This window comes from Nicotiana tomentosiformis, chromosome 2, assembly GCF_000390325.3.
Source record: "Nicotiana tomentosiformis chromosome 2, ASM39032v3, whole genome shotgun sequence".
NCBI lineage: Eukaryota > Viridiplantae > Streptophyta > Magnoliopsida > Solanales > Solanaceae > Nicotiana > Nicotiana tomentosiformis.
In genome coordinates, this window is record NC_090813.1 from 190,128,564 (window position 1) to 190,152,679 (window position 24,116).

Sequence of the window (24,116 nt, forward strand, 5' to 3'; positions counted from 1 at the left end):
ATTCAAGTTAGAGTTAACTTGAGGTTGTCGCATCAGTTAGAGGCTGGTTGTCACAACGGGATTATAGTTAATACTAGGTTTACAAAACTATTTTGTAAATGCAGTTTTTGGCTTAGTGATTTAGTGGAGAGTTTGGGAAAATCCCACTAGGTCGTGATTTTTTCACTTTTTGAGCCAGGTGTTTTCCACGTAAAATACTTGTGTTCTTTAATTTTTACATTTATTATTCCGTAACAGTAGTATAAAGAACACATAGAAGAACCAGGTCCTTCTATAATCTGTACACGCGAAAAATTGGATACCACACAAATCACCCCCTCTTGTGTGGTATTGAAGTTAAAACATCACAAAGTAATTAGACAAGAGAGATATAGGTTTATGTTTCTGTATGTGTGGCTGGCTTTGTGGCTGGCTTTTGATACATTGTTTTATTGTTTTGTTAGCTCTTGCTAGGAGGAAAGTGTAAATAGAAAAGAGAAAGGAAGAAATAGATAGAAAGGAGAGAAAGGAATCATGTAGCGTGTGTGGTGTTGAATCAATAAAAAAAAATTCTTAACCAAAAAAATAAAATTAACCATAAAAATAGTTGTACGGACACTGTAGAAGTCTGGTATTATGTTATAGTTGGTTCTTTCTGTCAACTTTTCATAGAGATCAAGTTTTATGCACTAAAAATAAGAAATTATTAGCATAATTAGGTTACTTACAAGATAATCACAAATAAATATATGTCATAGGCATAAAATCGTAACTTGATAAAATATGATAATTAATCTGCTATCCAAGGTTAAACTATACTAGTATAGTGATATATAAATAATCTTTAGACTACCACTATTTTTTACTTGAATCATGGGCGGAACTAGAGTATTCGATACAAATTTGGATAAACTAGTAGCTTTAGCTTAAACAATGTATTTGTATTAGGAAATTCATTAAATATGTATAGATATTTAGTTGTGAATCCAATAACTAAAATGAGCTACAAGTTCGATTTGCAATTTTAAAACTCATAAATCTCAAATTTTGGCTCTGCCTCTAACTTAAATCTATTATCAAGGGCATGGAATTATTTTCTACTTTTGCCTTCCTTTATCCAAAGAAATATCTTTAAGGAACATTGTCTTTCATATATATATATCAGTATATTTCTTTTCCTTTTCTGGATAAACAATGTAATCCATATCTATCAAGTTCCCTATAAATAAGCAAGATATGAAACCTCAAATATCACCACCATCTTTCAAAGATCTTGTACTATCACAAAGCTTATAACACTAGCATTTATATCACCTTAGTGAGAAATTCTTCCTTTCTCCAGCTCCTTATATATCTCCTCTAGTCTATATATCTATATAATTCTCGTCATCGCATCGATTTGTATCTTAACGCCAACTTATTTGGGAGTGAAGCGTAATTGTTGTTGTTATATCATTTTGTATCGAGATGGATAGAATAGGAGACTTGGCATCAAAGAAGGCAGCAGTAATATTTACCAAGAGTTCATGTTTTATGTGTCATAGTATTAAAGCACTCTTTTATGATATAGGAGCAAGTCCAGCAATTCATGAACTTGATCAAGATCCAAGAGGGAAAGACATGGAGTGGGCATTGAGAAGCTTAGGTTGTAATCCATGTGTTCCTGCAGTTTTTATTGGTGGAAAATTTGTTGGATCATCTAAGGATATTATATCCTTACAAATTGATGGATCACTCAAACAAATGCTCATTGATGCCAAAGCTATTTGGTTCTAATTACTGGCGTAAAAAAAAAGGCAGTCCAGTGCACTAAATATTCGTTGTACATGAAATTCGGAAAAGATCAGTCGAACCAAAATTAGGTTTATTATACGTAATCTTGTATGAAACAAACATCTAGCTAGGTTCTTAGCTTGTACACAAACTTTTCTTGTGTCAACTTTAACCCACTATGTTTCTTTTTTCCTTTTTTTTTTGGTTTCTAATACCCTTTTCTTTAAAGGAGGTGGGGGAAATGATAGCCATATGTTTTGTCAAAATGGCTGATAATGGAAACCTTTTATTGACTAATAAGATGTTTTTGTTTGTGGTTTCATGTTCTCAAGTTATTATTCTTCATGTTTGCTATGACTAGGGATGGCAAATGGGCTGGTCGGATCGTATATGAGCTGGTCGAAAAAAGGGTAAATGAAAAAACGAATAAATTATCCGACTCGACCCATATTTAATACGGATAAAAAATGGGTTGACCAGCAGATAATATGGATATTCATATTATCCCTGACTTCTTGAATATGATCACTTTTGGAAGAATTCTTAGTCTCCTAAACTTGATGAACCTTAATTTGAGGCTTTATAAATGCAAAAGTTAAATCCATTGGTTATCCATTTTCTAATTAGATAATATGATTTTTATCCATATTTGATCCGTTTTTAAAACGTTTATTATCCAACTCATTTTTTAATGGATAATATGAGTGGATAACTATTATTTTTATCCATTTTGTCACCACTAGCTGTGACAACTGGGTTCAAAATCACATACTTAATTACCTTAACTAGCAGCTAACTCGTTGTCATATGATCTTTGAAGAGTTCTTCGGTGAAAGAATTTGCAAATTCTTCAAAGTAATGCATTTTTGAAAGATCCGACATGGCTGATAGGCTTTTATTACATTTAGTTTGAGAGTTGATAGTCTCATTGTGAGGATACTACAATCGTCCTATCCTATTTTTCTTTGATCAAATTTCCTCAGGATTGCTACAATGTGCATAACTCAATAGCTTTCCTATTGAAATTCTAATATAAACTACGAGAAAGTTTTTTTCAAAGTCTTGCTGGTTATTGTATGCATAATTAATCAAGGAATCAATATCTTTCAACAAGTCTTTCTTAGTATTTTTAAATTTTAATTTCATACAATCATATAATATGTGCAATTCGATATATAACTACTAGGCTAAGCCCTCTGGGCTCAAAATACTCTTAACATGGTAGTGTAATATTATTTGCCTTGGGCTAAGTTGGTATATATACTCTCTTTTTTTTCAAAATGTCTCACACTACTAAGAGTATTCTACACCTTATATATAGCTCTAGTCCGCATGTTTTCTTTTTAAAAGGCGTCACACCACTAAAAATATGTTTACACCTTATATATAACTCTCCAATATTTTCAAATATCAATATGAAACTTTGTTCTCACGCAACAATCTCTGCCTCGTATTCCACCAGGCCTACTATACCATGATCCATGGGTCACTTACGAGATTCGTTATATGTCACCCACGTGACCGAGCTAGTATTAATGGCCACTAAAGCCCCAAAGTTAGCTTCTTCTTATGTGTGCGTCTTCAAGCAATCTTTGGTGTGGTAAAGGTAGTAAACTCAGCCCTACACCGTCATTATTCTATTAACCTCTACTCGTCTTGCCGAACCATTGTTTCTCGTACTAATTGTTAGACTGAATTAGTCCAAAATATTCTTAACATTGTGTAATATCATCCACTTTAGGCCAAGTCTGACGCACAGAATTTTCTCCAAAAGGCCTCAAACACCATTAGGACTTAGGAGTATCCCTATACCTTATATGTAACTTTTCAATCTTTTTAATTATCAATATAAAACTTTATTTGCACACCCAACAATAACGAATAATATTACATGCATGATTAAGAGGAACGTTTCACCCGATACGAATCTGAATTAATCGGAAGAATGAATTTCGATACCGAATATTAAAAAAAGAAAAGAAAAGAAAAAAAGGATCGGACCGTTCTTTCTTCTGTGTCATTTATTTTCCCCCTAATCTATTTTGCTACACTTGCTCAAGAGAAATCAGTGACGGATCTAGAGTAGACACAATGAGCTCGAGAGAAACCACTACATCTAACTCAAACTAAGATATAAAATCAGAATCCATGAATTCTAAATTCTGAATTCGCTACGGTAAAGAATCTTATCTTTTGCCTCCGCGTAGTGAGGAAAGAATATCAAGAAATAGCTATGAAAAGCTAAGAACTTCTCATCTTCTTAGAATCAAAGCTAAAGCTAAAGATGGACCTATTTAACTTGGACAAGAACTTATCCCCTGAGTAAACAGATGTCATTTCGTGCGCTGTGAATCTCATAAATTAATCTTTTCTCAGAGATTCCACCATACAATAGTGGTATATATTCGATTGGTCTATTCACTTTACAAAGTGGCCAAAAATATTTATGTATTATACACCAATTAATTTAATTGAAAACTTTGTTTCTTTTTCGGATTTTTATATGATGTCCAGTATTCACGTTGAGTATCGATTTATCTAGATTCACACCGTGTAAAGGTCTATTAAAGCGGAAATCATTCCCTATTAAGAATTTTTCTTTTTTAAGGGCCGAACTCGAGATCTTTCATTAACGATATCCCACGACAACTCTAGTGGCGAAAATTTACTTTTAATTGCTCATCTTTGCCCTAAGAGAGAATTCGTTTTTGGTTCGTCCATTAGATTTTATTGGTTTTGCAATTAATTCAATTTGGATGAGGAACTTCTTCGTTTTTTTTTAAAAAAAAAAAAAAATCTTTGGTTCATTGGTAATTGTTATGTTATGAGCACTTATATTAATGAAAGTCATTATAACATGTATATGTTATATACAAATAAATAAACGTCATTACAGACGTAGTACTATTTAGAGCACTTAAATTTCCAAATAGTTACGACTTACGAGTGATAGTCGATATATGTCTAGCAAAATTCATTCCATACAACAACAACAACAATGACAACAACAAATTCAGTGTAATCTCACTAGTAAGATTTGAAAAGAGTAGAGTGTACGCCGACCTTACCCCTACTTGAAGAAGGTAGAGCAAAATTCATTCCACCCTTGACAGAAAGGGTAACTGTTTGTATTTGTATTACATGAAAAGAAATATATACACCGAGATTAGAAATCGATCAGTATATGTTGAGGAGTGTGATCATTTTATCTAAAATATTAAAATATTAAAAAGATTACAATTTTATTTACTTAATTATATCTTTAAAATTCTTTTTGATAATAGGAGGGTATGTAAATTTCTTTTAACAACGGGAAACAAGGAGGCTTGAACATAAACATGTGCTTGCTTTGATATCATATTAGATAGGATACACTTAGCTTTTAATTACATCATTATGTTAATTACATTATTATGTCTTTCATTTCACGCCTATTAAACAGAATTCAAATACTATCGCCATTCACGATTGTTTACACAATTAAATAAACATATTTCTTTATGTATAATTGAAGTTATCATGTCCTGAAAGTCATTAAACATTTCTTTTCTCGCGCCATAATAACATCGATGTAAGGATACACCCATTGCATATGAGTTAAGTTCAACCCACCATTTAGACAACAACGACAATAATAACATATCTAATGTGATCTCATAAGTAGAGTCTAAAAAAAGTAGGGGTGGACGTAGACCTTACCCCTACCTTATATGAGGTAGAGAGAGCAGATAACGTACTCTAAACTAAACCAGACTCTCCCACATAGAAGATAAGAATCGCTCGACTACCTACTAACCTTCTACCCTAATTCTTACCTCCATGAACTCTTATCAAGGATCATATCCTCAATGAGCTTAGGACATAATTAAAAAAAAAAAAAAAAAAAGCAGCCCGGTGCACTAAGCTCCCGCTATGCGGGGGGTCCGTAAAAGGGCCAGACTACAAGGGTCTATTGTACCCAACCTTACCTTGCATTTGTGCATGAAGTTGTTTCCACTTCTCGAACCCGTTATGAGCTTAGGACGTAAATATATAAATTAAAAATCACAAAAATTTAACGGATAATAGTTAAATTATGAACTCATAAATTTAAATTAGAACGTGTTGATACAAATTTAAAAGTTGAATCCATTAAATCTAGTTCCAGACTTCCTCTCTAGCTTCGACTAACTCTCCCTGTCAGATTTCATTGCCATCCCTTCCAAAATAAATAAATAAATAAATAAATAATCGAACCAGATCTCAACCGGCTAAAGATATCCTAGATTATTAGAAGCTTAATTAATTAGCTAACTAACCCCTAATTAACTCACATGAAAAATTAGTACGGCATATTTTATGCCCCCTTAGGCTAAAACTAGCGTTTGCCTCACACGTACACCAGTGTATGCAAGTGTACGGCCATCAATTGTCCATGTGCTGTGAAGAATAAGTGTGTATGTGTGAAGAATAACTCAGAAGTAGGTGACAAAAATTTATTCGTGGTTAATGTTTACGTCAAATTAATAAACATACAATATGGCGTTTTTCATAAGCATATTTTGTCTAACCAAGGTTAAGTGATGTATTTTTATTTTTATTTTAACTTTTAAGATTAAATTATTAAATTTAGTATAAACGTCTGATACGGATGAGTATTTATTAGAATCGATACAAGTTTGGGAGTGGACACAACAGAAAGAATCAAAGCCACCGAAAGCTTTTCAATTCCTGAATCCTGATAAATCTTTAAGCATAGAATAAAATCCAAGAATATTGGAAAAAGAATCTTAAGAAATTGACTACACATAATATATAGTATAAATTAATGCATCTTGAAGAATAACACTTTTATAGTCTAATCTTGCATGGTCAGTTGTTTGTCCACGTTGCCTTCAAAATTCCTTATAGTATATGACTAACTCAATAAAGACTAATTATTTATCTTAACATGCACATACAATATTCTGATGGTTATTAAGGAGTTAATTAATTTAGTTTGACTTATATATATACTGATAGTGCTTTTTTTTAGATTGTTGTTTTTCCATTATTATTGTGTCTATGTTTTTCTTGAGCGATTTATTGAAAATAGTGTCTCTACCCACAAAGGTAAGAGCAAGTGTCACGACCCAAAATCCATTAGTCGTGATGGCAATTAATCCAACCCGTTAGACCAGCCAATTAACAGTTAACACAATTCTAATAGAATAAAGGTGATCAACAAATACTACATCTGGATTTCCATACAATATCCCAAAGACTGGTAGTACAAGACATGAGCTACTAAGACTGGATTATTGCAAAAACGGATATGAAATAAATACAACTTCTGTTTGAAATGTACATAAATAGAATTCAATTCTAGAACTACCCAGGGACAAGTGGTAGCCACATCCGGAAGGCACGAACATCTTCAGAGTCAGCCCCCATCATCCACCGCAGCTCCGCTCCAAAATCTGCACGCAAGGTGCAGAAGTATAGTATGAGTACAACCGACCTCATGTACTCAATAAGTATCTTGACTAAACACGGTGAAGTAGTGACGAAACTTTTTAGTTAAAAGATACTCACTGATATAACTTGTGCAGTAGACTAGTTATCACGACCCGAAATTCTCACCTTCGGGACCGTGATGGCGCCTAATATTTTACGCCAATGTTAGAATAATATTAGCCATTTTAAAATAATTTTTCCTTAATTAATAAAAAAGAAACAAATGCGAAAATAAGGTCTGAAATAAAGTGAATAATCCATAATAATAGCGATGTCTAAATACCATCTCAGAACTGGTGTCACAAGTGCATGAGCTACTAGAATAATACAAATAAAAGTCTAAATAAAAATAAAATTGTTTGAAAGAAATACACAGCTACGATAAAGTGGAAGGGGACTTCAGAGCTGCGAACGCCATGCAGTTATACCTCAAGTCTCATGCGAATAGCTGAATCCGAGCAAATCTACTGTATGCCACTGGGACCAACTCCGGTATCTGCACAAGAAGTCCAAAGTGTAGTATGAGTACAACTGACCCCATGTACCCAGTAAGTGTCGAGCCTAACCTCGACGAAGTAGTGACGAGGCTAAGGCAGGTCACTTACATTAACCTGTACGCAATAATAATAATAATAATAATAATAATAATAATAATAATAATAATAATAATAATAATAATAATAATAATAATAATAATAATAATAACAACAATAATAGAAATAAAATAGGTAACTCATTTCAACATTTGAAGCCAACTCTGCAGTCATAACCAATTATTACTTAAATCACTTTCTGTTGCGGCGTGCAACGCGATCCCACAATATATTCATATTCAATTCTGTTGCGGTATACAACCTGATCCTACAATATATTTATTTTCATTTAATCATGTTGCGGCGTGTAACCCGATCCTCAATATATCTTTTCAATCAATTCTGTTACGGCGTGCAACCCGCTCCTCCAATATATTGATTTGTTCGGCGTGCAACCCGCTCCTCCAATAATATAATTTACCAATTCTTATAAAAGAAATTAATCCAATAAATGCAACAATTAATATGAAATTATAAGACAGCAAGCATACAATAATTATGATTTATTTAGAAATAAGTGATGACAAGTAGCAATTAATTTTGGAAATTAAGGAGGAAATAAGTATTTTAATAATTAGTATGCTAAATGTCAAATAGCAATTTAGTCACATAAATCAAATAAGCATGTAGCAATTATAGCATGGATTCAAGGCATAATATTGAGCAAGGAATATGAGAGAAACAATTAATATAATAATTCATTCATGATTTAAAATAATTTACGATTTTCAAATAATTATGCAAACAATTCATTTGACGACGTATAGACACTCGTCACTTCGCCTATACGTCGTTCACATAAATTTTATATTATAAATAATTCAAGGGGTCTATTCTCTCAAGCCAAGGTTAACCACGACACTTACCTCGCTTCGCAATCAATTTTAAGATTCCAATACATCTTTTCCTCGCGAATTCATGTCCAAAAGCTTCAAATCTAGTCACAAACAATTCAATATACTCAACACGAATCGTAGGAATTAATTTCATATGAATTTACTAATTTTTCGGATTAAAATCCGAAATTTATTTTAACAATCGACAGTGGGATCCACGTTTCGAATCCCAGAAAAACTCACAAAATCCGAACACCCGTTTCGATACGAGTTCAACCATACAAAAATTATCGAATTCCGACATCGGATTGACCTTCAAATCTTTATTTTACATTTTTGGAAGATTTTATAAAAATCTGATTTTTCTTCCATAAATTCATAGATTTATGATGTAAATGAGTATGGAATCATGAAATATAATCAATATAGGATAAGTAACACTTAACCCAATATTTTTCCGTAAAAATTGCCAAAATCGTGAATAATAAAAAATGGGACAAAATCCCATTTCCAGAACTTAAGTTCTACTGTCCAGGGATTTTTTCTTCTCGAACGCGACAGGACCCTCGCGTTCGCGAAGCACATTTCCATGTTGCCCCACATTTCTTCCTCAAGAACATGAGGGCAGTCTCTCGAACACGATGCCTTGCCAAACTTGGCCTTCGCGAACGCGGTCTCCCCTTCGCGAACGCGAAGCCTTATCGCCTGGTGCCCGGCCAGGCCTCACCCTTCTACGTGAACACTCCCACGCGTTTGCGATGAACACTGCCCTTTACCCTTTGTGAATGCAGTCCCCTCTTCGCGAACGCAAAGAGTAAATTTTTCCTGCCTCCAGCTCCTCTTCGCGAACGCGAAACCCCTATCGCGAACGCGAAGAAGGAAATCAAACAGTGCATCAGAAAAATTTCAGCAAAGTTTCTAGTCCAAAATTCAACCCGTTAGCTATCTGAAACTCACCCGAGGCCCCCGAGACCTCAACCAAATATACCAACAAATCCTAAAATATCATACGAAGTTAATCGAAACCTCAAATCACATCAAACAACGCTAAAACCATGAATCATACCACAATTCAAGCTTAAGGAACTTAAAAAATTTTAACTTCTATATTCGATGCCGAAACCTATCAAATCAAGTATGACTGACCTCAAAATTTGCACAAAAGTCATAAATAACATAACAGACCTATTCAAATTTCAGAATTGGATTCTGACCCCGATATCAAAAAGTCAACTGCCCGGTCAAACTTCCAAACTTAAATTTTTATTTTAGACATTTCAAGCCTAATTTTAACTACGGACCTCTAAATAATTTTTCGGACACACTCCTAAGTCCAAAATCACTATACGGAGCTATTGGAGTTATCAAAAAATCGATCCGGGTCTGTTTGCTCAAAATGTTGACCGAAGTCAACTCAAATGAGTTTTGAAGCTTCATTTCACATTTTAATCCATTTTTCACATAAAAACTTTCCGAAAAATTTATGGATATCGTACGCAAGTAGAGAAAAGCTGAATGGTGATATTTGAGGTTTTAGAATATCGAAATAATTATTAAATTTAAAGATGACCTTTATGGTCATCACACTAGCGATGGAGCAATAGTAGAACATAATAGGGAAAAAAAGTAGAAGAAACAAATATGCGAAGCAGTTAATGATTTCTAGAAGAAATCATGATTAATATTCCTTAATATCATGACCAATCCTTTTCTTAGAGCGATAACTGACAAATCATGGTAATAAATTCATACTTTCATAGTGTGAGTAATATACTCAAGACATCAAATCAAATGGCACGGTAACACCCTTCGTGTATTTATCTCATCATCACCAAATATACCTATAACAATACCAACCGGGTGAAAAAGATACCAATAACAGTAATGACAAAGTAAAAAAAAATACACAGGTAGAAATAAGGATCAAGGTAGTACATATGGACAACGGTAACAAACTAGGTAGAAGACATAGAAATTATGACAACAATTAGGAAAGAAGAATATATATTTCACTAACTAGCATGGTAGAAGGCCTAGGTGTAGATATAACAAACAAGAGGGAAAGCATGATCTTTATAAGCTAACAACTAGGAGGCAAGAATAACTAACATGATAGAAAGCTTATACGAAAGTGCAACAAATGAGGAACGACATGGATGTAGATATAACAACAACAAGGAAAATATGATATTTGTAAGTTAAACAAATAAAGGCATGGACAACACAACAACAATTGAGATGGAGAACAAAGACAGAACAACAACGACAAGTCACATAGGAACCATAGGTACTACAGTAACAACTCAAGGTAAAGGCATGAATGTATACACAAGGAAAAGATATCACAACATAATGTATGTCCCTCGTCCTAGCCTGCACGGAAACACCCTTCGTGCCATGAACTCATGATTATAAAGCATGATAATATAAATGAAATGGCACAACATTACCCTTCGTACTTTTACTCTCATCCTCACATGATAATGTAAATGAGAACACGATAATATAAATGGAATGGCACGGCATCACCCTTCGTGATTTTACCCTCATCCTCACATGATATGTAAATGAGATCATGATAATGTAAGTAAAATGGCACGGCATCACCCTTCGTGCTTTTACTTCCATCCTCACATAATAATGTAAATTAAATGGTACGGCATCACTCTTCATGCTTTACACTCTTCTTCACATGATAATGTATATACAATGGCATGACATCACCCTTCGTGCTTTACTCTATTCCTCACCAAGCATATGTATATCAATAACAAGCAAGGTAGGAAGCATGTATAACATAGAGGAGAGTGTTTAAGCGAATATTCCAAATGAACCTCGATCACAACTTTCAAGCCAATAGTAGTTCAATAAACCCTCAAGAATATAATCTTATTGTTCATGTATTTCAATAGGTCTCACAAATGATCTTCAACTCAAGTATAGAATCTAATATATCAAGAATAATGATCGTAGCGATGTATTAGTGATTAAGCATAATGACGACCGAACTAGACACATCAATTGTTTCTCAAAAATCCGTCAAATTTTAATCAAATTATAATAAGTTAAATCTTGGTTTCTAACATTAAATTTCATATTCTCAGTAATCTAGAAGTCAAGTAAGACATGAAGTAAGAAGGTTACGTAATTCTACAAGGCACGATTTATCGTATAATTTACTCCTGAGCATAATTAATACTGGAACATGCATATACGCTCGTCACCTCATATATATATCACCCCCGCATGTATCAAATAATTACAATTAGTAGAAAATATTCCCTCAACAAAGTTAGGTAATATACTTACCTCAAACAAGTCAAATCGATACATTAGGAGCGCAATCCCGCTCAAATCATCCTCTGAACGGCTCGAAACTAGCCAAAAGCAACTCAAATACATCAAATAATACCTAATGAAATAATTCCAAATGATAAAGGTCGAATCTTTGATCAAAACTCCAAAGCCAACAAAAAAGTCAAACCCGGGATCGCATCTCACAACTCATTCAATTACAAGTCCAACCATACTAGTTTCACTCAAATCCGACTCTGAATCGATGCTCAAAACTCAAAAATTTATTTTATGAAATTATAGACAAAATCTCCAATTTCTCTTTCGAAATCAATAATCAAGCATCGAAAACGAAGACTAATTCATGAAATATAGTCACAACCGAGTTAAGAATGCTTTCATGTGGTGCAATACCTTTTCAAAGTCGCCCAAAACTGAGTTCCAAACCCCAAAAATTGAATAAAATGACCAACCCTCGAAATTATAGCTTCTGCCAGCCATGTTCGCATTTGCAAACAAATTCCCGTTCCTGCGGCGTCGCTTTTGCGACCAAAATTGCGTTTCTGCAAAAAAATCACCGGAACTCGCCCATCGCACCTGCGGAACAAATTCCTCTTATGCGCACACGCAGGTGCGACCAAAGCTTCCGCTCCTGCGCCGCATTTCACTTCTGCGACCTATTCCCCGACATCTGCAATGTCGCAGATGCGCCCCAATTTTTCACATCTGCGATAGCTCCTAACACATCCCTTTTCGCAGGTGCGATAACAATTCAACTTCTACGACCACCGCACCTGCACAATACCACTCGTAGGTGCGCAACACCATAACCAATAGCCTCAGCCAATTGCAACATGCGACAAAATGATCTGAACCTCGTTCAAAACTTATCCGAGCCACTCGGGACCCCGTACGAATATACAACAAGTACCGTAACATAACACAGACCTACTCGAGACCTCAAATCACACATAACAACATCAAATCACGAATCGCACTATAATTCAAACTTAATGAACTTTCGATCTTTCGACTTTCAAAACTCGTGTTGAACCGTATCAATTCAACTCAGAATAAACTTAAATTTTGCGCACAAGTCCCAAATGACATAACGAAGCTATTAAAATTTTCGGAACCACAATCCGAACCCGATATCATCAAGGTCAACTCTCGGTCAAACTTGTAAACATTTCAAACCTTCAAATTTTAACTTTCGCCAATTCGTGCCGAAATCTCCTAGAAATATCCAAATGCAAATTCGGGCATAAGCCCAGGTCCAAAATCACCATCAGGACCTAACAGAACCATCAAAATTCCGAATTCGAGGTCAAATACGCAAAAATTCAACTTGGTCAACTCTTCCAACTTAAAGCTTAAATCATGAAACTCATTCTTCGAAACAAAATCCGAAATACCTGCAAACCAAAACCGACGATTCACACAAGTCATAATACATTATACAAAGCTACTCAACAATTCAAATGGCTGAACGGAATGCAAACTCTCAAAACGACCGGTTGGATCATTACAGCAAGGTTTGCATAGACACTATCTTCCGGCTAAGTTGTTGTTATTATTATATATTGATAGTGAAAAATAATTATTATACTATTAACTCACTTAATAGATAATTATAGGTTATGGTCCATAAAGTTGGATTAGTAGTTTAGAAAATAAGACAGATTAAAAACTTTAATAGGTTAAATTATATCGATAATATAAAAATATTTCATAGTGTCAATGTTTATAAGTTAAATCCTAATTAATAATATAAAAATAATATAGAAAGTGCATATAGGTATAAATTTTCAGGTGGTTTAAATAAGTACAGCTCTTTCCCACCATAAAGATTCTAAATTCAGAAAGTGCATGACTAAATAGAATATATGTACTATATTCTCCAACTTGCTCAATATTTGTGGAATGAAACAGTATCTGTTTTGTTTTGTTTTTTTTTTTTTGGAAAAATTCTTTTTAGTAGAGCTGTACTCCAGTTTTTGGAGCATCTAAATAAAGCACACCATCTTTTATATCTTTACAATTTAGACAGAGGACTCCACTTTCATAGTTACTAAATTAGATGTTCCGTTTTACTCTTTTATAAATAGTGTAGCAATGAAAACTCTCCATTTCCAAGCAACCTCTAAGAAATTAACCCTAATATTTGTCAAGCTTTTTTCTTGCTCTTTGTTTCTCCTTCATCTCTTCTAGCATCAAATTATCAACCATCGGATCGATGTGCAAGTTCAATTGAACTTAGATCCGATGGTATACTAAAGAGTACTTCTATTTATCCTTTTTTTCATTAAATTCCCAGATACCTGAATTCCAAGTATAGCTCGTAAAAATCTATCTTCTAGCTACTAAGCTTTCAAACTGCACTGCTTGCGCAACTGAAAGCTTATTACAACCAATATAAATAGCAATTGAGAGTCAGACAGTCTGATTCCACTTAGTGGTGAATTAAACCAAACAAAGAAAGCAACCCTAGTTTTTGAAAAACAACCTCTACCGCCTATTTTAATCGAATTTCATCGTATTGCCACTCTCGTTGTTATCCCAAGGGCATAAGGCGAATCTTTCACGACCTAATTATCAGGAAATGGACAAAGTACAACGAATGGCATCAGAGCACGGGGTAGTGATCTTCAGCAAGAGTACATGTTGTTTATGTTACGCAGTTACTATACTATTTCGAGATCTTGGTGTTGATCCATATGTTCATGAACTTGATCATGATTCTGAGGGAAAAGATATGGAGAAAGCTCTTATGCGAATGGGTTGTAATGCCTCAGTTCCAGCAGTTTTCATAGCGGGGAAATTAGTAGGATCTACTAATGAAGTTATGTCTCTTCACCTTAAAGGCTCCCTAATTCAACTCCTCAAGCCTTATCTGCCTGATTAAAACAACTAAATTGAGAGTTGAAGAGTGAAAATATATAATCTCCCTTTAAGGGAATTAAGAAAAGAAAGTCTATGGCTAGTATTAATTAGGATGAATATTAAGAAAATGATTAAGGAAATTAACAACAAACAAATAAAAGTTCTTGGCAAGATCGACAGACACTAGTCATGTAGATCGTGGTCATTATAGTATATCAATGTTGTAATAGCTAGTAGTTGTGATTATATGTACTTTGTGAGATATTAATTGATCCTAATTAGTCATTTGATTAGCTAGCACGAATTGTTATACTTTTCGCTTCATCTAAGCTACATTTGATTAGATCCATTCATTATCTTACAATTAAAATTTTGACAATAAATAACTATACGAAAATTGTCACGACCCGAAATTCCCACCTTAGGGACCGTGATGGCGCCTAACATTTCAAGATGTTTGAATTATAATATACAACTGAGATAATACAGAAGGGGACTTCAGAACTGCGATTGCTGAGCAATTATACCTCAAGTCTCCACTGGTAGTTGTATCCGGGCAAATCTACTATACGCCGCTGGGACCAACTCCGAAATCTGCACCAAAAGTGTAGAGTGTAGTATCAATACAACCGACCCCATGTACTGATAAGTGCCGAGCCTAACACTGACGAAGTAGTGACGAGGCTAAGGCGGGTCATTTACATTAACCTGTACGCAATAATAGTAATAGCAACAACAATAATAACGGAAATATTAGTAAGATCAGTAAATAATATTAATAATTGAAATCAACTCAGCAGTCACAATTCCTCAACTTGTTTCCATTGCGGTGTACAACCCGTTCCCCCAATATAAACTTTAAACAAGTCTGTTGCGGCGTGCAACCCGATCCCCCAATATAGACTTTTAAATAAGTCTGTTGCGGCGTGCAATCCGATCCCCCAATACAGACTTTTAAATAAGTCTTTTGTGGCGTGCAATCCGATCCCCCAATATAGTTACTTTCATTTTCGTTGCGGCGTGCAACTTTAACAACTCATAAATATAATAAAAATTACTTCAATAAATACCACGTTCAATGAGAAACTATTAAGCATCAAGGCACACAATAATTATAATTTATTTATGAACAAACAATGACCATTAGCAATTAATTATAAAAATCATGGAGAAAATAGGCAGTTTAATATTTAGTATGCTAAATGTCAAATAGTAATTAAGAGACATAAGTCAAATAAGCATGTAACAATTATTGCAGGAACTCAAGAATTAATATTTGACAAGGAATATGAGTGAAACAATTAATATAATAATTCATTCATGATTTAAAAAGAATTTATGATTTTTCAAGTAATTATGCAAACAATTAATTTGGCTATGTAGAGACACTCGTCACCTTGCCTATACGTGATTCACATGCATCTCATATAACAAATAATTTAAGGGTTCTATTCCCTCAAGTCAAAGTTAACCACGACACTTACTTCGCTTTGGAACCAAATTTTAAGAATCCAATAAACCTTTGCCTTGCGAATTCGTGTCCGAAATCATCAAATCTAGTCATAAACAATTCAATAAACTCAATACAAATCGTAGGAATTAATTTCATATGAATTTACTAATTTTTCGGATTAAAATAAAAAATTCATCTTAAAAATCATCAGTGAGGCCCACGTCCCGAATCTCGAAAAATCTTACGAAATTCGAACACCCGTTCTGAGACGAGTCCAACCATACAAAAATTACCAAATTCCGATGTCAAACGACCTTCAAATTTTAATTTTCTGTTTTTGAAAAGTGTTACAAAAATTCCAATTTTCTTGCATCTAAATCCGAAATAAGTGATGAATATAGACATGTATTTATGAAATATAATAACCTTTAGTTATAGAACGCTTACCCAATTCAAAGTCGTGAAAATTCCCTTTGAAATCGCCTAAATCCATGTGAAAAATGTCTAAAAATGAGAAAAATCGTAGACTCTTCGATTTATACACTGCTCAGGCATTTTCGCACATGCGGTGCCTGGGCTCGCACCTGTGCATTCGCTTTTGCGGAAGAAGTTTCGCTTCTGTGAACCTCACTTGCCCAGCCTCCGCTTCTGCAGCATTTTTGTGCGCATCTGCGGGCACGTTTCTGCGAGGAGCTGTCCGCTTCTGCGATCGAAGCCCAGCCATGACTGGACGCATCTGCGATGGAAGGCTCGCTTCTACGAGCTCGCACCTGCGGTCAAATATCCGCAGGTGTGATTACACCAGAAGGCCACATTACAGATTTTTCCTTAAGTCCAAAATTTTTGATCCGATTTCAATCCGTATCACTCTCGGGGTACTTCAGATCCCGTACGAATATACCAACAAGTCCCATAATATAATACGGACTTACTCGGGGTCTCATATCATGTCAAACAACGCTGAAATTATAATTCACACCTCGATTCGAACTTTGAGTTTTAAACTTTTCAATTTGCAAATCTCGTGCCAAAATATATTAAATGAATCCGGAATGACTTCAAATTTGGCACACAAGTCATAAATAACATAACAGAGCTATTCAAATTTTCGAAATCGGATTTCGACCCCGATATCAAAAAGTCAAATCCGTGGTCAAACTTTTTGGAAATCTTTAGCCTTTAAATTACTAGTTTCCGTTAAATGGCCAAAACTTGAACTAGGGACCTCCAAATTAAATTTCGGGCATACGCCCAAGTCACAAATTACGATACGGACCTACTGGAACTATAAAAATACTAATCTAGATTCATTTGCTCAAAATGTTGACCAAAGTCAACTCAATTGAGTTTTAAGGCTATATTTCACATTTTAATCTATTTTTTACATAAACAATTTCCGAAAAATTATACGCATTGCGCACGCAAGTCGAGGAATAATAAATAGTACTTTTCGAGGTCGTAGAACACAAAATTAATAATTAAATTTAAAGATGATCCTTTGGGTCATCACATTCTCCACCTCTAAAATAAATGTTCATCCTCGAGCGGAATTAGAAAAGTACCTGAGCTGGTGAAAAGGTATGGATATTTACTCCGCATGTCCGAATCGGACTCCCAGGTAGATGCTTCTACCGGCTGACCTCTTCATTGTACCCGAACTGAAGGATAACTCTTAGAACTCAACTGTCGGACCTGCCAGGCTAGAATAGCTACCGGCTCCTCCTCATAAGTCAAATCTTTGTCCAATTGGACTGAACTGAAATCTAACACATGGGACGGATCAACATGATATTTACGAAGCATAGAGACATAGAACACTGGATGAACTGCTGATAAACTAGGTGGTAATGCAAGCCTGTAAGCTACTTCCCCCACCCTTTCAAGAATTTCAAAGGGTCCTATATACCTAGGGCTCAACTTGCCCTTCTTTCCGAACCTCATTACACCTTTCATAGGTGAAACCCGGAGCAATACTCTTTCTCCAACCATGAATGCAATATCACGAATTTTACGGTCGGTATAACTCTTTTGCCTAGACTGAGCAGTGCGAAGTCGATCCTGAATAATCTTGACCTTATCCAAGGCATCTTGTACCAAATCGGTACCCAGCAACCGAGCCTCTCCCGGTTCAAACCAGCCAGCTGGCGAACGACATCGCCTTTCGTATAATGCCGCATATGGAGCCATCTGAATGCTCGACTGGTAGCTATTATTATAAGCAAACTCCGCAAGTGGCAAGAACTGATCCCAAGAACCTCTAAAGTCCATAACACAAGCGCAAAGCATATCTTCCAATAGCTGAATAGTGCGCTCTAACTATCCGTCTGTCTGTGGATGAAATGTTGTACTCAACTCAACCCGCGTGCCTAACTCATGCTGTACAGCCCTCCAAAAATATGAAGTGAACTGTGTACCTCGATCAAAAATGATAGACACGGGCACACCGTGCAGGCGGACAATCTCACGAATGTAAATTTCAGCTAACCGCTCTGAAGTATAGGTAACTGCCAGTGGAATGAAATATGCTGACTTGGTCAACCTGTCCATAATGACCCAAACTGCGTCGAATTTCCTATGAGTCCGTGGAGCCCAACAACAAAATCCATAGTGATACGCTCCCACTTCCACTCAGAACTTTCTAACTTCTGAAGCAAACCACCAGGTCTCTGATGCTCGTACTTAACTTGCTGACAATTGAGACACTGAGCTACATATGCAACTATATCCTTCTTCATTCTCCTCCACCAATAATGTTGCCGCAAATCTTGATACAGTTTGGCGGTACCTGGATAAATAGAATACCTGAAACTATGGGCCTCTTCCAGAATTAATTCACGAAGACCATCCACATTAGGCACACAAATACGATCCTTCATTCGCAGAACTCCATCTCCCCCCACAACAACCTGTTTGGCATCACCGTGCCGCACCGTGCCCTTAAGGACAAGTAAATGAGGATCATCATACTGTCTCTCTTTAATGCGCTCATATAAAGAAGACCGAGCGACTGTGCAAGCTAAAACCCGATTAGGTGCTGAAACATCTAACCTCACGAACTGATTAGCCAAAGTATGGACATCTACATCTAACGGTCTCTCACCAGCCGAAATATAAGCAAGGCTGCCCATACTCACAACCTTTCTACTCAAAGCATCGGCCACCACATTGGCCTTTTCGAGGTGATACAAAATAGTGGTATCATAGTCTTTCAACAACTCCAACCATCTTATCTGCCTCAAATTAAGATATTTTTGTTTGAACAAATACTGAAGGCTACGGTGATGAGTAAATACCTCATACGAGACACCGTAGAGGTAATGCCTCCAAATCTTCAGCGCATGAACAATGACTGCCAATTCTAAGTCATGAACAGGATAATTCTTCTCGTGAATTTTCAATTGTCGCGATGCGTATACAATCACCCTGCCATTTTGTATTAATACTGCACCAAGCCCAGTGTGAGATGTATCACAATATACCGTATAAGATCCTGAACCTGTAGGTAATACCAACACTAGCGCCGTAGTCAAAGCAGTCTTGAGCTTCTGAAAGCTCAACTCACACTCGTCTGACCATCTGAATAGGACACCTTTCTAGGTCAGTCTGGTCAATGGGCTTGCTATAGATGAAAACCCTTCCACGAACCGACGATAATAACCTGCCAAACCCAGAAAACTCCAAATCTCTGTAACTAAAGTAGGTCTAGGCCAATTCTGAACAGCCTCAATCTTCTTAGGATCCACCTTTATGCCTTCTGCCGCTACAACATGCCCCAAAAAGGCAACTGAGTTTAACCAAAACTCGCATTTTGAAAATTTAGCATATAACTAATTATTCTTCAAAGTCTGAAGCACACTCCGAAGATGTTGCTCATGCTCCTCTCGATTGCTGGAGTAAATCAAGATATCATCAATGAATACAACTACAAAAGAATCCAAATAGGGCTTGAACACTCGATTCATCAAATTCGTAAATGTTGCTAGGGCATTTGTCAACCCAAATGACATAACTAGGAATTCGTAATGCCCATACCAAGCCCGAAAAGCTGTCTTAGGGACATCAGATGCCCTTATCTTCAACTGATGATAACCAGACCTTAAATCGATCTTCAAAAATACCTTGGCACCCTGAAGCTGATCAAATAAGTCATCAATTCTTGGCAACGGATATTTGTTTTTGATAGTGGCCTTGTTCAACTACCGATAATCTATACACATCCGCATAGATCCATCTTTCTTCTTTACAAATAGCACTGGTGCACCCCAGGGCGAGACACTGGGTCTAATGAATCCCTGATTAAGCAAGCCTTGTAACTGCTCCTTCAATTCTTTCAACTCAGGCGGGACCATACGGTATGGTGGAATAGAAATGGGCTGAGTGCCCGGAGCCAAATCAATACAGAAGTCAATATCTCTGTCGGGTGGCATCCCCGGCAAATCTACACGAAATACTTCTGGAAATTCACGAATAATTGGTACTGATTCCATAGAAGGAACATCCGCACTGGGATCGCGAAAATAAGTCAAATAGGCTAGACACCCTTTCTCGACCATACGCCGAGCCTTCATTTAAGAAATAACCCTGCTGGTATAATGACCAGGAGTTCCTTTCCACTCTAACCAAGGTAACCCCGACATGGCTAGGGTCAACATCTTGGAATGACAATCCAATATAGCATGATAAGGTGACAGCCAATCCGTACCCAAGATGACATCAAAATCTATCCATACCCAAGATGACATCAAAATCTACCATATCAAGAAGTAGAAGATCTACACTAGTCTCAAGACTACCAATAGTAACCACACACGAACGATAGACATGGTCTACTATAACAGAGTCTCCCACCGGTGTAGATACACACACAGAAGCAATCAGAGAATCAACAAGAACTACCATATATGAAGCAAAATAGAAAGACACATAGGAATAAGTAGATCCGGGATCAAATAGAACTGAAGCATCATTATGGCAAACTGGATTAATACCTGTGATCACAACATCAGATGACTCAGCCTCAGGCCTAGCTGATGAAGCATAAAATTGGGGATGGGCCCCACCACTCTGAACTACGTCTCTGGGACGGCCTCTAACTGGCTGGCCTCCACCTCTAACGGTCTGACCTCCACCTCTAATGGCCTGACCTCTACCTCTAGCTGCCTAACCCCTACCTATAGCTGGCTGAGTAGGCGGTGAAGCAACCGGTGCCAGTATGATGGCACGAGAATCCTGTCGTGATCTATTACTCGACAACCTAGGGCAATATCTCCTGATATGACCAATGTTCCCACACTCATAACACCCATCCGGATGCCATGGCTGCTCAAGGTGAAGCTGACCCGAACGGGCCTGATAACCGCTGTAGTGACTCTGGAGTTGTGGTACACCGATAGGAGCTGAATGTGCACTAAATGCTGGCTGCCCAGAATAAGGCATAATAGGACCGTGACTCCCTGAAGCACCGGGAGATACCTGTAGTGCTGAATGAAACGGTCTAGGAGGATGACCCCTACCAAATTTACTCTTGCCTCCAGACAAGGCACCACTGAAACCACCGAACTGACGAGGCCTCTTATCAGACTTCAGCCCTCTCTCCTATGCAAGAACCATCTCGATCCTCCTCGCAACATTAGCAGCCACTTGAAAGTAAATCTTACTTCTGATTTCCTTGGCCATCTGAAGTCTGATAGGGTGAGCGAGTCCTTTAATAAACCTCCCTACTCTCACTCCCTCAGTAGGTAGTAAAAGGAGAGCATGACGGGCTAAATCCACAAAACGGGACTCATACTGTGTAACAGTCATACTGCCCTACTGTAGATGCTCAAATTGCTTATGGTAATCCTCTCTCAGTGTGATAGGAAGGAACTTCTCTAGAAATAGCTATGAGTACTGCTCCCAGGTAAGTGCAGGCAATCCAACTGGTATGGTCAATGTATAATCTCTTCACCACCTCTTGGCGGAACCCGTCATTTGAAATACAGCAAAATCGACCTCACCGGTCTCAACTATACCCATGTTCCGCAGCACCTCATGGCAGCGGTCAAGATAATCCTATGGGTCCTTGGAAGCTGTCCCACTGAAGTGACCTGGAAAGAGCTTAGTAAACTTATCCAGTCTCAAAAAGGCCACAAAAGACATGGAGGGCCTATCACCGGTCTGTGCTGCAATAACTGGTTGAACTACCCCAACTGGCGGGGCTGCTGGAGCCTGATTCTGGGGAGCCATCTGTTCCAGAGCGGGAGTAGTGGGAGTTTGTGCTCCTCCCCCAGTCTGTGAGACGGTTGGTGCCACTGGAAATGTACCATTCTGGGCCACGCTCTCCATAAGACTCACCAAACGGACTTGAGCGTCATGAAGTACTGGAGTAGCTATGAACCCTTCCGGAACCTGAACTGGTCCAACCAGTACAGTCTGAACGTGAACCTCCCCCTGAAGGTCCACCTGATGTTCTACAACAGGTGCTGCTGCTCGAGCTCTAGACTGAGCTCTACCTATACCTCTGCCTCAGCCTCTAGCACGACCTCGGCCTCGACCTCTACCCCTAGCCATAGTTGCCACCGGGGGCTCTGGTTCCTGTCCGTCGGTAGATGTATTACGTATCCTCACCATATGCGAGAGAATAAGAATAGAATAGTTCAATCATCGATGATATAATAAAATAGCACAACAGAATAAGAAAGAAGTGATATTGTTCCTAAACTTCATAGCCTCTGAGAGATAAGTACAGACGTCTCCGTACCGATCCTTCAGACTCTACTAAGCTTGCTCGTGACTTGTGAGACCTATGTAACCTAGTGCTCTGATACCAACTGTCACAACGCGAAATTCCCACCTTCGGGACCGTGATGGCGCCTTAACATTTTACTTGCTAGGCAAGCCAACATTAGAATATAATTTGCTATTTATACAAAAATTTAAATTAACTAAAACAAAGAAACAAATATGGAAATAAAGTCTAAAATAAAGTGAATATTTCATAATAATTGCGATATCTAAATACCATCCCAGAACTGGAGTCACAAGTGCACGAGATTCTAGAATAATATAAATAAAAGTCTGAATAAAATTCAAGCTGTTTGAAATATAATACCCAGCTGAGATAATATAGAAGGGGACTTCAGAACTGCGAACGCTGAGCAGTTATACCTCAAGTATCCACTGGTAGTTGTATACGGGCAAATCTATTGTACGCTGCTAGGACCAACTCCAAAATCTGCACAAAAAGTGCAGAGTGTAGTATCAGTACAACCGACCCCATATACTGGTAAGTGCCGAGCCTAACCCCAAAGAAGTAGTGACGAGGCTAAGGCGGGTCACTTACATTAACCTGTATGCAATAATAGTAATAGCAACGATAATAATAACGGGAATATTAGTAAGACTAGTAAAAAATATTAATAATTAAAATCAATTCAGCAGTCACAATTTCTCAACTTGTTTCCATTGCGGCGTGCAACTCGTTCCCCCAATATAAACTTTAAACAAGTCTGTTGCGGCGTGAAACCCGATCCCCCAATATAGACTTTTAAATTAGTCTGTTGCGGCGTGCAATCCGATCTTCCAATATAGACTTTTAAATAAGTCTGTTGCGGCGTGCAATTCGATCCCCCAATATAGTTACTTTCATTTCCGTTGCGGTGTGCAACCAGATTCCCAATATATTTTAACAACTCATAAATGTAATAAAAATTACTCCAATAAATACCACGTTCAATGAGAAACTATTAAGAATCAAGGCACATATTAATTATAATTTATTTATGAACAAACAATAAAAATTAGCAATTAATTTTGGAAATTATAGAGAAAATATGCAGTTTAATATTTAGT

At 36.8% G+C, this 24,116-nt stretch overlaps 2 protein-coding genes across 2 annotated transcripts; both read left to right on the plus strand.

The window, feature by feature from the left end:
• The first annotated feature begins 1,176 nt into the window (after positions 1–1,176).
• Positions 1,177–2,071, plus strand: LOC104113136 (glutaredoxin-C11-like). The gene has a single exon (XM_009623237.4). The coding sequence runs from the start codon at positions 1,447–1,449 to the stop codon at positions 1,753–1,755; it is 309 nt and encodes a 102-aa protein (XP_009621532.1). The 5' UTR covers positions 1,177–1,446; the 3' UTR covers positions 1,756–2,071.
• Positions 2,072–14,001: 11,930 nt separating this feature from the next.
• LOC104113138 (glutaredoxin-C13-like) lies at positions 14,002–15,126 on the plus strand. The gene has a single exon (XM_009623238.4). The coding sequence runs from the start codon at positions 14,553–14,555 to the stop codon at positions 14,853–14,855; it is 303 nt and encodes a 100-aa protein (XP_009621533.1). The 5' UTR covers positions 14,002–14,552; the 3' UTR covers positions 14,856–15,126.
• Positions 15,127–24,116: the final 8,990 nt, after the last annotated feature.